Source organism: Hyperoodon ampullatus, assembly GCF_949752795.1.
Source record: "Hyperoodon ampullatus genome assembly, chromosome: 3".
In the NCBI taxonomy this organism is placed as follows: Eukaryota; Metazoa; Chordata; class Mammalia; order Artiodactyla; family Ziphiidae; genus Hyperoodon; species Hyperoodon ampullatus.
Genome location: NC_136916.1, coordinates 101662853 through 101678999, shown reverse-complemented (window position 1 = coordinate 101678999; position 16147 = coordinate 101662853). Strand labels below are relative to the sequence as shown.

The following is a 16147-nucleotide window of genomic DNA, read 5'->3' as shown; positions in this document are numbered from 1 at the left end:
GTTTCTTATTCAGAGTAATTATAAACATCAATTACTGTACGGGGTTGTAAAATACTCTCAAGTACTAATGCAAAAAAGAAGGACTTGGGGCTTCCCTGGTGGCGCAGTGGTTGAGAGTCCGCCTGCCGATGCAGGAGATACGGGTTCCTGCCCTGGTCCGGGAAGATCCCGCATGCCACAGAGCGGCTAGGCCCGTGAGCCATGGCTGCTGAGCCTGCGCATCCGGAGCCTGTGCTCCGCAACAGGAGAGGCCACAACAGTGAGAGGCCCGCGTACCGCAAAAAAAAAAAAAAAAAAAAAGGAACTTTTGTTCCAATTTTAAATCACTCCACACGTATTACTTTTCAATGGGTTACAAGTGCACGTGCTCATACATGCACACACACACAGTTATGCATTTTAGATTCTGCTATAGCATATAATTTTTCTACTTTCTCTTATGCTTCAAAGGTCTGCTTACGTTGGTATTTCTATGGGTCTATCTTTAGCCATCATTCTTGCTTAATTTGCAAGAGCCTAGGAAACTGATAAATAGTATTTTATCCTAAACAATGGCTAAAAGGCTCCAAGTTAGAGACTACTCTTTCATAAATAAAATGCATGAAACTTCATATCATTCTTTTCTTACAAGCTTAAATTTTTTCCTGAATTATGCCCTTTAGAACTTCCATTACCAAGTCTGTTAGTGTGAATCTGTGTGAAATCTCTTCATTTCATGGCAGTTTACCTGGTGATAGAATTCTTTCTAGGTTGAGATTCCTACTTTTTTTCTATGTACTAGTCTCATACTACTATCTTCTCTATCATTACAATTGAGAAGTCTACAATCAATTTGTTCTTCTTCCTCTTTGAGTAATCTTTTTCTCTCCAGCAGATTTTAAGATCTTTACTATGTCACTGTTGCTCTGTTCACCATTTGCTGTATATACTTCCTGAATCTAAAAGACTCATGTTTCAACTGCAGAAAATTCTTAACCATCATCTCTTCTAAAATGACACTCCCTCATTCTCTCTAAATGTCTTCTGAAACTCCTAATGGATCTTCTCATTCTAGCATCTAGATCTCTTAATTGCCTTGTATACTTTCCACCTCTATTTCTCTTTGCTATTATTTGTTACTTTCCTCAGATCTAAATCCCCATTCACTAATTCCCTCTTTAGTTGTGTCTAATCTACTTAATTTGCCCATTGAGTTTTCTAATTTCAATGATTTTTATTTTCATTTTTCCCCAAACTGTCCATATTTAGTGTCCTGTTTCTTGTTCACATATTCTATTTGGTTTTTTATGCCCATAATAATTTTAAACATGATTTGACAGTGTGTATCAATTATATAATTACCTGGGATTTTCTGGGGGATATCTAATTCTATTCTTTATTGTTTCAACTAAATCTTGCTTTAATGTGCTTTGTAATTGGGAGTTTGAACTCATCTTTACCAGGGTTTTAGCTATAGGATTTTTTTTGCAGTATAGTTGGAATACATATCCTTTCAGAGTATCTTTATATTTGTTCCTGCCAGATGCCCCACAGATATCACTGGCTTGCCACAGTTTTTAACAGTAATGTCTTGGGTATTATCTGACTACACAGCAAACTGCAAACCTATTCTTTACATTTTTCAGATGATGAATCTGAGAATATTAGAGTCAATGATTTGCCCAAGATGATGCAGTTATCTCCATGATATACAGATGATACACACCTGACTCCAAACTACATCTCTTTAAACCCAACTTAAGGACTGTTCAATAATTCCTTGATTCTATTTTGGCAATCACAGCAAATGTAATCTATATAATAACATGTTCCTCTGATGCATTTCATCAAAGATTCAGTTCACTCTCCTGTACCCAGGCACCTCCTCCATGCCATCTCACTTTCCACTCTAGCAAGAGACCATCAATTATCTCTACTACAAACTTGAGACTCATTGTCTGGAGGCTGGCACAGAGAAAACGGCATTCTCACTCAGAAATTATTATACATAAAAGTTCCTGGAAGGTAACAACCCCCTTTTTCAGTTATTAAAAATCTTTCACTGTCACTGGTGCCTTCAATATGTTCTGCTGCTTTCTCCTTCAGTTCCTGCAATTCTCTTGGTATCTGATATTTGCCAGGACCATAGAATTCTGGTTTTATCCTAATCATATATCAGCATCCTCTTGATTTTTATTTACTTTTCTTCTGAAAGATGGCATGATATGATGAAACGGGCATATTAATCTAAGGGCCAGATGGACCCAATTTCTAGCCTCAGTGCTCTCTATAAAATAAGGAAGCTCTTACTGGGATTATTATGAGGATTAAATGAGATCAAGTATTCAGTGACAATACAGTCCTTAGGATACAGTAGGAGTCTACTTACAAGTTAATTCATAGCTATAAACTTCAATTTCTCTCCATAAAAATAATAAGAACACCTACATCATGACATTTTTTGTGAAGATCATATCAGTGTATGTAGGGAGAAACAGTTGTTAATAGAGACTGACTTCTGATGCAGACTAGACCTCAAGAAGTGTGGAGAAGTGGAAAAACCATGAGCTTTGACATCAGACATTGGCATCCCAGCTCTGCCAATTACTTAAATGGATTTTCTTTAACAAATAACTGCTCTGACCTCAGTTTCTTCCTTCACTAAGTGGAGAGTATAATACTGACTTTGCAGGGTTTCTGTGAGTGCTCTGTATGTAAAATGTTTATCAATGTGCCTAGCACAAGGTTCAATAAGTGGCAGATACTACTATCATCAACAGCAACCTTGGCTTTTACATCCAGCCTACTGGCCACACCTGGCTGTCATATAATCTAAATTGTAACCTAAAAATTATATATTCTCTTCTGTCTGAAATATTTATCAGTGGCTTAGGTCAGAACAATGCTGGCTTAGTAATAAAAAGTTAGCCTGGAAGGAAAAAATGGCTACAGAATGCATTCCAACTTACTCCCATTATCACTAGAGGAACCAAAGAAGAGTTCAGAAATTGCTCAGCACACACTATCTTAATTAGTGAAAAACAACTCAAAATACAAGTTACACTAATAATGGAACATCATCTTTGAAAACAAAGGCTATCATACACGTATTCCAAAATAAGCCAATCACAAAAATATAAATCTTTTAAAATTTATAATTATTTTCTTATCCACTCACAGAAATGTACAGAAAACTTAGCTAAAAGTTAAGTCACACTGTCATCTTTAACTTCATCAAAGTAAAGCCTTTAAACTCACCTAAATTCCAAGAGCATTATCTTTCTGATGGCAAATCTAAAAATAGAAAAATAAATAGTAAAAATATTTAAATAGAGAAAGTAAACATATCTGAGTTACTAATGAAGATGTATTTTGGAATCTTGTTTTAATATTGACTCACATATCAGAATAATTATATTTATTTATGCATTGAAAAAAGCAAATTTTCTTTTTATTTTTTGTTTGTATTTTGTTTCATATAGTTTATTTTATTTTTAAAAACTGTCTAAGAAGAGTTACTTATATCCTACCCATATAACAAACACAATCAGCACCATGACATACAAGGATACAACACATAGATTAATAAGCCAAGTAATTTTAATCAAAACACAAGTGCTCATCAATATTCATAATATTAGATCACAACTGCCAAAAGCTAGCCTGTCTCAATTTCTTAAGCACTGACTAACATTCTTCCATTTAATAATCAAATGAAAACATTCTGCTGAAGTCATGCCCTCCTATAAGCACAAGGGACACATGTATCTATATCACAAACATGGGAATCAGGCTTCTGTAGCCCTGACATTAAGTTTAAAATATTAGAAAATTGTGGAGGGAATATCAGATATCTCTTTATATACTTTAAAAATCAGAGTGTTTTGTTTTATATGGATAAATGATGCAGTAGTTACAGGGTATCCTTCCAAAGGTAGGTTCAAACATCCACTAATTTAGTTTTATCATTTTGCATATTGAAAATAAAGTAGCCAGACCAGAACCATGCCACTGGATATTAGCCTCCAGCTTTGAAAATGAGTATGCATTATAAATTTATAATACCCCAAGAGACCATTATCCTGTCAAAATCCTATTCCACTGATTTCTGATCTCTTAGTTTCACTGAGCAAGCAATGTCAGAACTTTAGTGAGAATGAAATGAAGGATTTAATTGTGCAATTGCACAAAGACAGAACACTGCCAAGGCACTGGCTTCTACAGCCAGCCAAGCCACTGAGAGGATACAAGAGCTTCTGTGGTACACTCTAGATCTCCAGCTGCAGGCATTTCACTTTATATGTGTGTTGGACAACAGAATTCAGGGCCTGCTATGCAAATACCTGCACCCTTAATTTCTTCAGCCACATATAGGACCTCATTGATGAAAGAAAGAAAATCTTGGCTCGCGAGATAGATCAGTATTCTAGTCATGATTTAGCGTTACCTTGGCAACATCTTTAAACACCCTGGGACCCAGTTTCCTCATGTACAAAAGAGATGAAGTGGTCAATTTTTTTTTCCTATGGATGACTGGAAAAGTGAAAAATCAGTTTTGATGGGTCAAGATAATGCAAAAACACTCAATTTCTCTTATAGCAATCTTGGCAGTATTCATTAAATTGGGGGTTTTACACTTCTGCTAGTAAACTTTCTGAGACAGATAAAGAACTTAACTAAAGGTATACATATAAGATACAAAAATGGGTCTAGAGACTAGATATTATACCAGAAAATCTTTAAAGATAAGGATGAAAAGTTATAAGAAATAATGAGAAATATAAATAAAGGATTTGGGGATGGTTATTTTATTAAGTTACCAATATTTACTGAGAGCATGCTTTGTAAAGCCTGACTCTGGTCAAGGGTTTAACATGCATTTCATTAAATCCTCCCAAAGCTGTATAATTTATATACAATACATCGGGTCTATTAACTGTATTGTTAACTAGATGATTAAATTTGATTGGAAAAAAAAAGAGTGGGGAGGGGTAGGTAAAGGGGTTTTTTTTTGCTGCTATAATTGCCCTCTGCTATCTCTCTTGGGATATGTGAAAACATGAGGTCTGGAGCTGTGGCAGCCCCTTTGCAACCACATAGGGAAAGCCAGAAAGTTTGTTAAAAGGTTGACAAAGATCCTCACATTATGAACTTCTGAACTACCTACTCCAGATTTATTGTTAAATAGATGATTAAAAAATCAAATAATAATTGTGAACAAAGGAAGCCAGCCATAAAATAGTACATACCATGTGTTTCCATTTATTTAAAGTTGAAAACCAAGCAAAACTAAACTATAGTGTTCACGTTTGCATACTTACATATTTAAATGGTAAAGCAAAGGGCACATAAGGGTTTGTGGGATGCTAAAAGGTTGGTTTTTTTACCTCAGTGGTGGTAAAAATTCAGAAGGCTAAATGTTTCTGTACATTTTATGTGCTTTCTGTTAATTTCATAGTAAAGAGGTTTAAACATTTTTAATAAAAAGAAATATAAACACTGGCAAAAGTAAATTGCTCTAAAAGCCATCCCTTTTTTTCTTTCAGTATAAAAATCACTTGGATGGATTAATCATCATACCAAAGTGTGTGGGTTAAGAGAGTCCTAAAGGGCAAATGGACCCTGTCCTATTTAAGAACAGAGTATTGGATAAGAGCAAGAGAACAAGGATTTAACAACCTGGCGCTGTCTGTATCTATGGTAAAATATCTTGGGCTAGTTACTTAATCTCTCTATACCTCAGTTTCAGCATCCATAAAATGAGGATAACAGTAACTATCACAGAATTGTTGTGAGGATAAATACACTGCTATATACAATGTGCTGAGATCAGAATCTGGCACATAGTAAGCACTCCAGAAATGACAATTACTGTTACTTTTAATATTTTAAAATCAAACAGATAAAATGCATTAAGACAAATTCACCAAATCTGATAATGGTAAGGATAGCAAATATGAATCTTTTGTGTAATATACTACAATGGGGATTGAACAATATGGTATTTTAAGATCTATCTAATTTTGAGATTCTAGAAGTGATCATTTATACCATAAGAATATAAGAACTGATTGATTTAATTCCCAGATGCCTTCTAGGGAAACAGGGATGATGTACAAAAAAATGTATATTATAAGAACCTTAATGTATCATATTAAGAGTGCCTTATGGCTATAAACTGCCTATTTTGATAGCCTACAAACAAGTTAATAAATCTTACATTAAGCCATTCCCCAATAATGAAGAAGCTACGAGCATATAACTCTGCAAAACAGCTTCCACAAGGCACTAGTCTAAAAAAAAAAGGTCATTAAAATTTTAAAATATACACTACAGTTTTTGTGCTACACAGGTGCATTATTTAACTTTTTGAACTTAGAGATTTGGGGGCAAGATGCAATCAGTTCACTTTTATTCAAGTGTTTAAATATGTACAAGATGAGAATATGGCTGTTAAGAGTGCCGTGATAAGACTCAGGGAGGCCCGCCAACGACTGTTACTACTTTCAGCAATTAAAAATGACTTAGCCAAGTCTATGTAACTTAAAAATCACCAGCAGCTTTTAGTTGTTAATTATATAAAAATTATATTCAAGGAAGCAATATTAGTAGCAAAGGCTTAATTAAATACCCCCCAAACACTAAGCAATCATTGGAGTGAAACCCTGTTCTACAAAGAGGCAGAGAACTAGTTCTGAAGGTTCAAGGTAAATTCCAGATTGGTTTATCCTTAATATATAATAAAAAAGGGTCCTAGAATTTATCTAACCACTCATCTTCAGTTAACTTTCCTCAGGCAATTTCCTCCATACCCACACTCACACCAACAAGTCATTTGTTACATATCTGCTCAAATTTTTCTTCTTTTATTAGAGTATAGTTGCTTTACAATGTGTGTTAGTTTCTGCTGTACAGTAAAGTGAATCAGCTATACATATACATATATCCCCTTCTTTTTGGATTTCCTTCCCATTTAGGTCACCAGAGCACTGAGTAGAGCTCCTTGTACTACACATTCTGCTCTCATTAGTTATCTATTTTATAAACAGTAGTGTATATATGTCAATCCCAATCTCCCAATTCATCCCACCCCTGCTTTCTCCCCTTGGTGTCCGTACGTTTGTTCTCTACGTGTGTGTGTCTGTTTCTGCTTTGCAAATACGTTCATCTGCACCATTTTTCTAGATTGCACATATATGTGTTAATGTACGATATTTGTTTTTCTCTTTCTGACTTACTTTACTCTAAGAGAGGATCTTTGCCTGATCATCAAACTAAAATAGCAGTCCTGTCGCTATACCCTAATCCCACTTTAATTCATAGCACTTACTACCTGCTGATACTGTATATATATATATATATATATATATATATATATATATATGTATATATTTTGTCTGTCTAGATAAGAATTAGAACACAGCTTCATGAGTAGAGGCTTCATCTGCCATGTTCACTGATGCACCCTTAGCATTGAAGTGGTGGTTGATACAAAGTAGGCTCAACCCAGTCCTCTCTTCAGAACTCTACACCTAAATACCCAACTGCATATTCTACATCTCTCTCTATAGCTCTTCAGTGGCTAGAATTCAACATTTCTAAAAGTGACTAGTGATCTACACCCAATCCCACCACCAACAACAGCAAAAGTCAGCAATGGCACCTAATCACCTGACAACCTTTGCCAAAAATTTTGGAGCCATCCTTGATTCCTCCCTTCCTGCATTCACCACATCCAACCACTTCTATCTCTCAGATTGGTAACTCCTCTCTATCTTGACTTTCCATGCTAGTCCGTGCCATCATTATCTTCAATCTGACTACAACAATATTTACCTGCCTCTTGCTCTCTCCAAATTTCCTGCCTCTTGCTCCCTCCAAAATTTAAAAATACTACCATCATGCTTCACTCGTTTCCTATTTCTCTTCAAATTTAAAACAAAGAAACAAACAAACAAACAAACCTTAACATGGTCTTTGGCCCTACCTACTTCTACAGGCTCAAGAATCGACTGCTAAAACAAAACAACTAGGGGACTTCCCTGGTGGCGCCGTGGTTAAGAATCTGCCTGCCAATGCAGGGGCACGGGTTCGAGCCCTAGTCTGGGAAGATCCCACGTGCTGACATTAATCATCAATGTCAGTAAAATAGTCTTTTATTTTTAAGTGCTTTTCTTATGTTGTTTGCATTCTTAGATTCTTCTTGTCTTCATTTTGCCCGAAAACTTGTTTCTTAAAATAGTTTGCACAGGGACTTCCCTGGTGGTCCGGTGGTTGACAATCTGCCTGCCAATGCAGGGGACACAGGTTCGAGCACTGATCTGGGAAGATCCCACATGCCGCAGAGCAACTAAGCCTGTGCGCCACAACGACTGAGCCTGCGCTCTAGAGCCTGCGAGCCACAACTACTGAGCCCACACGCCACAACTTCTGAAGCCTGCGCGCCTGGAGCCGGTGCTCCACAACAAGAGAAGCCACCGCAATCAGAAGCCTGAGCACTGCAACGGAGAGTAGCCCCTGCTCGCCGCAACTGGAGAAAGCCTGCACGCAGCAACGAAGACCCAATGCAGCCAAACATAAATAAATAAATAAATAAATAAATTTTTTAAAAAAACGACTGGCCTCTTATTTTGACACTGCCTTTACAATATTTAGTAAAATTTACCTCCTAAGACTCAAACACATGAAAAAAATAAAATCTGAGATTTTATAAGGTCTATGACATTCATAACACAAATGTTTCTATTTCATATTAAAACGGTTAGTTACCTTTTAAAATACTCATTGGGCATATATATCTACAGGTGCAGATATGGAAATATGCCCAAGACACATTGTTTAAAAAAAAAAAGTCATGATGCAGAATGGTATGTAGAGTATAAACTCTTTGCTGTTTAAAAAAACAATCAAAGGGGGGCTTCCCTGGCGGCGCAGTGGTTGACAGTCCGCCTGCCGACTCAGGGGACACGGGTTCGTGCCCCGGTCCGGGAAGATCCCACGTGCTGCGGAGAGGCTAGGCCCGTGAGCCATGGCCGCTGAGCCTGCGCGTCCGGAGCCTGTGCTCCGCAACGGGAGAGGCCACAGCAGTGAAAAGCCCGCATACCGCAAAAAAAAAAAAAAAAAAAAAAATCAAAGGGGTAGAGAACTGGAACAGATGTATACATAAATAAAGAAACTAAGGGTTAAGGGACAGGGAAGAAGATGTACTGAAACTTACCCTTTCTGGGTACTGTTCAAAATAATTTTTATTTTTTATTATATATATAGTTTATACATTATGTACAAAATGCATATTTTATTATTTTGTATTTAATTATTATCATGTATATTTTACTTTTCCAATTTTTAAATAAGCTTTCAAAAAGATTTATCAGAAAATAAGAAAATTAGTATTAGTTGAACTGAAATTTTTAAATCTCCATATTTACTCTTCCTCACGTTCCTTCAAAAACAAAATAAACCCTAAAGAACTTAATCCCTCTAATCTGAGCCAAAAATTAAAAGGCAAAAAAATATCTTATGCATCTTCAGCAGCTAGATATAGCTTTTCTAGTCACCATCTCCTTGATGACCAAATCAGAAAAAGGAAGGAAAGTTCCAAGTTTATGATTACACTTAGTTTAGAAGTTCAGATGAGATCCAAGTTAGTCCCATCTACTTCCTATGTATGAAAATTAAACTCATTCCTACCTTGACTTGACAATTTCTTTCTCATATATATCTTCAATCACCTGTTAAAAATATAAAAATGTTTAATATCTCAAATAACTTTTTTTCAGACTCTAAATTGAGAGTTTTCAATTACTGAGATTACACAAAACAAGGTGGTTTAGGAAAGCTATCAAATATCACTGCTATTGAAATAATACTTGAGATTTTTTATAATCCCATTATATCCCTCAAAATGTAAAATAACAGAAAGCAAAGTAGTAGAAAAAAATAAATAATAAAATATATCTAAATAAAAATAATTCTAGAAATAATTATTAAAATGATGTATTGGGCTTCCCTGGTGGCGCAGTGGTTGAGAGTCCGCCTGCCGATGCAGGGGACATGGGTTCGTGCCCCGGTCCGGGAATATCCCACATGCCGCGGAGCGGCTGGGCCCGTGAGCCATGGCCGCTGAGCCTGTGCGTCTGGAGCCTGTGCTCCACAACGGGAGAGGCCACAGCAGTGAGAAGCCCACGTAACGCAAAAAAAAAATAATAATAAATAAAAATAAAATGATGTATTTATTTCATTTCTAGGGAAAATAAAAATTCACAAGATCAGGATATTTTTTAAAACTTAACAAAGTATATAAATGTTATCAGGCTCCACCTAAGAGTTTTAACAAAGTGCTTTCAAAAACCAAAAAGTAAACTGAAAGTGAAAAGACATAACAGAAGCAAATGCTAATCATTACATCCTGTCTTCCAAGCACATATGATAAAACCTCAGAATTTCCACTTACTTGGGTTAGGGTGGGTAGGATGGTATAATACATAAGAATTCAGGTTCTGGGGTTGGAAGCCTGGTTCAAACCATCCACCTTTACTGCTGGAGACTACAACCTTTGCAAATGCATGACTGCTCTAAGGCTCAGTTTCCCAGTATACAAAAAGGATCTAATAATAAGAAGTACCCCATGGGGTTGCTATAAGACAACACATGTAAAGAATTCAGTACAGGTCCTGGCACATGGCAAGCCTTTAATAATAGTTATCAGTAGCAGAAGTAATAGTAGTGCTAGTGACAAGAGTAGTTAAAAAAAAAACTCTAAAATTATCAAGTAGTTTAACATGGTATAATATAATATTATTTTATGGCAACTATGTCTTTTAACTGCTCAAAGTATACTTCTCAAATAAATGTTTGTGGGTGGTAAAGGGGGAAAGACAATGAGGCAAGCAAGTCTTGAATTTGTATGAAATTTTGTCATTGCTTTCCTGTTTATCAAAATCCAAATTAAATAATAAAATGAAGGGTATAATCTTCTTTAAATACCAACTTATACATAGCTTCATCTAGTGTTAACTAAAATGATCTGAATATAAATTTAATCTCTAAAAACCTTGATCTAATTAAGTTCAACTCAATCTAGTAGTGTCATAAAGATATTTTTGTTATTAATGAAAAATGACCCTAGGAACCCCCAGACCCAACATATACAAACACAAACATACACAAACAGCATATAGTAAGATAAAGCAACCTGGCTGATAATTAAGAGTAATTAATGTATGTCAAGTTTGTGAATATCCTCCTGATGAATAAAATGGGATTGCTGGCAAAACAAAAATATATTTATAAATAAAACGTTTAAGCTCAAATAATGTGAGAAATTTGGGATTAAGTTCAGTTTTAATAAGAGTGCCTAGAGTATCACAATCCAATTTACAATGGCAAACTTAAAGCGAGTCTTCACTACTTGTTAAATGGCACGTGTATGTTAGCTCTATAAGACCTCTCTTTAAGAACCTATGTCAATGAGAATTAATCCTCCATTAGGAATTCTGCCTTTCGTTTATTCTAAATTGTGTCACCTGAATCCTAAGTCCCTTCCCTAATTGAATATGACTGGCCCTCAGTCATCTAATTCTCTAAACAACTCCCACCTCTTCCACCATTATTACAGATCTTTATATCAGTTCATAAACCTAAAAATAAAAGAGAAAACAATAGATTTTATCCTACATGAACTGTCTAAAAAACTGTAGGAAAACTGATGTGTATTTACAAAGATATTCATTACATGATCACCTAATAATGATAAATCAGAACAATCTAAGAATCTATAAACAGGAAAATCCCCACACATTTTTTAAAAAGCTTAAAGGAAATAAAACAACTGATAGTAGAGGTTATCTCTGGGTAGTTATTTTTATTTTCTTATGTGTAGCTTCTGTATTTTCCAAATTTTCTATTATGAGTAATTGTTAGTTTAGAAAACCATTCATTTTAACTTTTAAAAAAATTATGAAGAGCTTCTGTCGAATTAGCTCTTGAAAAAGATACAAAGAGCATACCTATTCAAAAGGGACGTTGCAAACCAAAAATACTTACCTTTATATCAAAAGGTGATTTTTTCTTGATATGGGGAGCCCAGTATTTACATGCTAACTGCAAAAGTAAACAGTATAAACAGTAAGTCATAGATTCATACCACTGTAGATTCATACCACTAACAGACTGAGATCATTCAGTGACAAGCTGTTTCCTAACAGGGCACTACTGGCGCAGGGCGAGGCGATAGAGTAATTTACCTATTAAGGGGACTAGATAGAGTAATTTACCTATTAAGGGGACTATATGGGCTTGCAGACCAGTTAGCATCTTTGGGCCCAATCCACTGAATGCCAGTAATGCCCTGCATGGCACCCTGCCACTATGATTTAAAAAGAACAAAGCATACTTTTTAAACTGCTCCTATGGAAACAATAGGGTGAAGTTAATAACCACAGTCAAACATCTTCAGCATAGAGCTAACGAAACCCAAGTCTAGAAAGATTAAATGAGCTGCCCAAGACTACAATTAGTTAACAGGTGAGCCAGTACTAAAAAACAGATTCAAAATCCTCAGGAATGTTGATTTGCAAAACAATAATCTTTAAGTGATTAGTATACACTCAGGCACACCTAAACAAAACCTAAAAAAAAATTGTAGTTTATCAGTGGGTTATTACCGAGAATAAAAGAGTCAGTATGTTATATTTCAGCAAAGCAGGTTTTACCTGAAAAATGTGAATTTAAATACATATACAGGGATACCTCAGAGATACTGCAGGTTTGGTTCCAGACCACCACAATAAAGCGACTACCTCAATAAAGCAAGTCACATGAATTTTTTGGTTTCCCAGTACATATAAAAGTTATAATTTACACTATACTGTAGTCTATTAAGTGGCAATAGCATTATGTCTTTAAAAAAACAATGTACATACCTTAATTTAAAAATACGTTACTGCTAAAAAATGCTAACCATCATTAAAGAAAGTGAGATCACAGAGTTCAGATATTTGATCTTCTTAAAACTAAATTTTAACCTCTACATCTCACTCATTCAATAATAATTAAAAAGCCCCTTCTCTGGTCAGGTGTGCCAGGTGCTCAGAAATAATGGAGGAGGAGGAGCAGGGAAATGGTAGGATCCCTACATACTCTCTGCCCTCATCTCATACCATTCTCCCTCTTACTTCTTAAGTTTGCTCTCCTGGCTTCTTTACATACACACCATAAGGCATTTCCACTTGCTACTCCCTGGACTGTTTCCCTGCTCTTCCCCAGACTGGCTCCTTTTTTGCATTCAGGTCTTAGCTTTTGCATTCAGGTCTTAGCTCATTCGGGTCTTAGTCAGGACTCTCCTGACTGCTCTTCATAAACCCGACCCAGTCTGCCACAATGACGTTTCATTTTCCTGATAGCAATAATCACTGTCTGAAACTACCCTGTTCATTTGTCTCACTCATCCCTCTAAAATGTAAGACCCCTGAGGGGAGGAAACTAATAACTTTTACCACAAAAATTCAAGCATATGGGAAAAGGGAGTTCTAGTCTAACTTGTCCAGAAAAACCTCTCCAAATTAATGTAGACGGATGACAATGAATTAACCACATAAGAAAAGGTAGGGGAAAAAATGAAGTAGAGGGAACAATGTTGAAAGGAGGTGCCAGGAGGTGGAAGATTGCATGGCACAAATAAATGCAGTTCAGTATGGCTAAACATTGTTAGAAAAGGAGAAAAAAGAGAGGAAACTGGATATACGCATGGGCCAGATCACAAAACAAGGTGAATGATTCCATGGTCATTATCCTAAGGGCAATTAGAACTCTTTAAGGATTCAAAATGACTCTTATGCTTCTGCCTTGGCAAATCTTCTGAAACAGGGCACAGAGAAGAAAGAAGCAAGTGAGTAATTAGCTCTGCATAGAGCTACTTGCACTCTTATCCAACACTCAAAGCAACAAATAAGGATTAGAGGAAAGTTGCTCAGCGGTACAGGGCTATGTTTCCCTATTCAAAGCCAACCGCGGTTCACCATGCAACACAATAAACAGGTTTTAAATGAACGCTCTCTGACCACGGGATTGCTCTCTTCGTAGATGCATGTATTTGGAGCAGGTGTCTTGTCAGATCCTCACCATTCCTTTCAAAGATCTAGGTTACTCTAAGGCTAAGAATAAGCCTATCCCTCCTTCGACCCTCAGTTCAGTATCACCTCTGCTATGATAACGTCTTGACAGTCTCACGTGACTGGGGTGTTCCTTCTGTGAATCCGTCGCTCCTGCGACGAACTCTAACATAGCAAAGCTCGCTTTTCATGTGTCTGTCTCCCCTGGAACATGAACTCCTCGGGGCAGAGCCTCTTTCACCACGGTCTCCCCGACAGCTAGCACAGTTGCTGGCACACAGCACGTACTCTTTAGTAAAAAGACTTGAGTGTATGAATTGACAAACGAATGCCTCCTCGGTGCTCCCGTTCCCAAGAAAAATCCCACCTCCTGGCCTCAGGGCTTCAGCGTCCTCACCCCTTCACACACACCAGACTCGCCCAAGCGCACCTGAGTCACGAACTCCGCGTTGATCTGGGATACCGTAGGGGCCACGATTTTCTTGGGCTGAGCAGGGGCCGTCATGGCAGCACTCTCCTTCCGCTCCAGTGGGAAAAAAAGGACCGCTCCGAGCAGCGGTGAACCCGATACACTTCCCCCTAAGAAGCGACTGCGGCTGCCTAACTCCGAGATGCAAAAACCCGCGGAGCAGAATATCCTCAACGTTTACAGACCACAGGGAACGCGATCCGCGGCTTGTACATCCTTCGAGAAGCGGAACAGAACGGGGCCGGAAGTGCATGCAAGCGCTGGCTCTGAGCTAGAGAGGCAAGGGCTTCGCCCTCACCGCTCCTGCCCCCCAGCGGGAAGCTGAGAGAAAACACCCAGGGAGACGGGATTGATGTCTCAGTGACCAGGTAGACGGTGTTGGTTAAGGTTTTCTTGTGGTAGGGTCGGGGAGGGAGAGGGAGACTCGGAGTTTCTTTCAACCCTATAAAAAGTATTAGTGAAAAAAAAACTAAACGGGGAATGCGAGGCTTGATTTTAACTGTTTTTTTTTTTTTTTTTTAATGGTACGCGGGCCTACTCACTGTTGTGGCCTCTCCCGTTGTGGAGCACAGGCTCCGGACGCGCAGGCTCAGCGGCCATGGCTCACGGGCCCAGCTGCTCTGCGGCATGTGGGATCTTCCCGGACCGGGGCACGAACCTGTGTCCCCTGCATCGGCAGGCGGACTCTCAACCACTGCGCCACCAGGGAAGCCCCGATTTTAACTGTTTTTTAACATTCATGGAAATATAAATTAACATATAATGAACTGCACATAGGGTGTAAAATTTTATTTTTTTAAATAGTCATACATATGTGAAACCATCACCAAAGTCATAATAATAAGCATATCCAATGTCTCTAAAATTTTCCTAGTCCCTTTTGCAATCCATCCCTATCCCATTTCTACCCACCCATTCTCAGGCAATCACTGATCTGCTTTCTGTCGCTATAGATATATAGATTAGTATCCTTTTTTATAGAATTTTATAAATATGAAAATAATACAGTATGTACATTTTTTCTTCTTTCACTCAACATAATGATTTTGCGATTCATCCATGTTGATGCATGTATTAATAGTTGGTGCCTTTTTATTGTTGAGTAGTATTCTATTTTACGGACATACCATAGTTTGTTAATCTGCTCATCTATGGATGAACATTAAATTGTTTCCAGTTTTTGACCACTACAAATAATGCTGCTAAGAGCATTCGTGTATATATGTCTTAATGTAGACATGTGTTTCCCTTTCTCTTAAGTAACTACCTAGGAGAGGAATAGCTGGATCAAATGGTATGTGTATGTTTAAATTTTTAAGAAACTGACTGTTTTCCAAAGTAGTTGTACCATTTTATATTCACACCAGTAGTATATAAGAGTTCCAGTTTTTCTTCCTTCTTACCCACACTTGATATGGTCAGTCTTTTTAATTTTAGCCATTTTAATAGTTATGTGGTATATCTCACTGTAGCTTTAATTTGTATTTCCCTAATGACTAATGATGTTGAATGTCTGTTCATGTGCTTATTTGCCATCCATATATCTTCTTTGTGGAAGCCTCTATTCAAATTGTTTGCCCATTTTTAA

General features: G+C 37.1%; 1 protein-coding gene across 1 annotated transcript in view; it reads right to left on the bottom strand.

Moving 5' to 3' along the window:
• Window positions 1-14595, bottom strand: part of AQR (aquarius intron-binding spliceosomal factor) — a gene marked incomplete at its 5' end in the record, with an annotated part of 104275 nt that extends 89680 nt beyond the window's left edge. Inside the window, 4 exons of the mRNA XM_079700477.1 lie at window positions 3238-3273; window positions 9670-9710; window positions 12025-12081; window positions 14521-14595. Of these exons, the coding sequence (XP_079556603.1) occupies window positions 3238-3273; window positions 9670-9710; window positions 12025-12081; window positions 14521-14595 (209 nt within the window). The remainder of the gene's footprint in view (window positions 1-3237; window positions 3274-9669; window positions 9711-12024; window positions 12082-14520) is intronic.
• Window positions 14596-16147: the final 1552 nt, after the last annotated feature.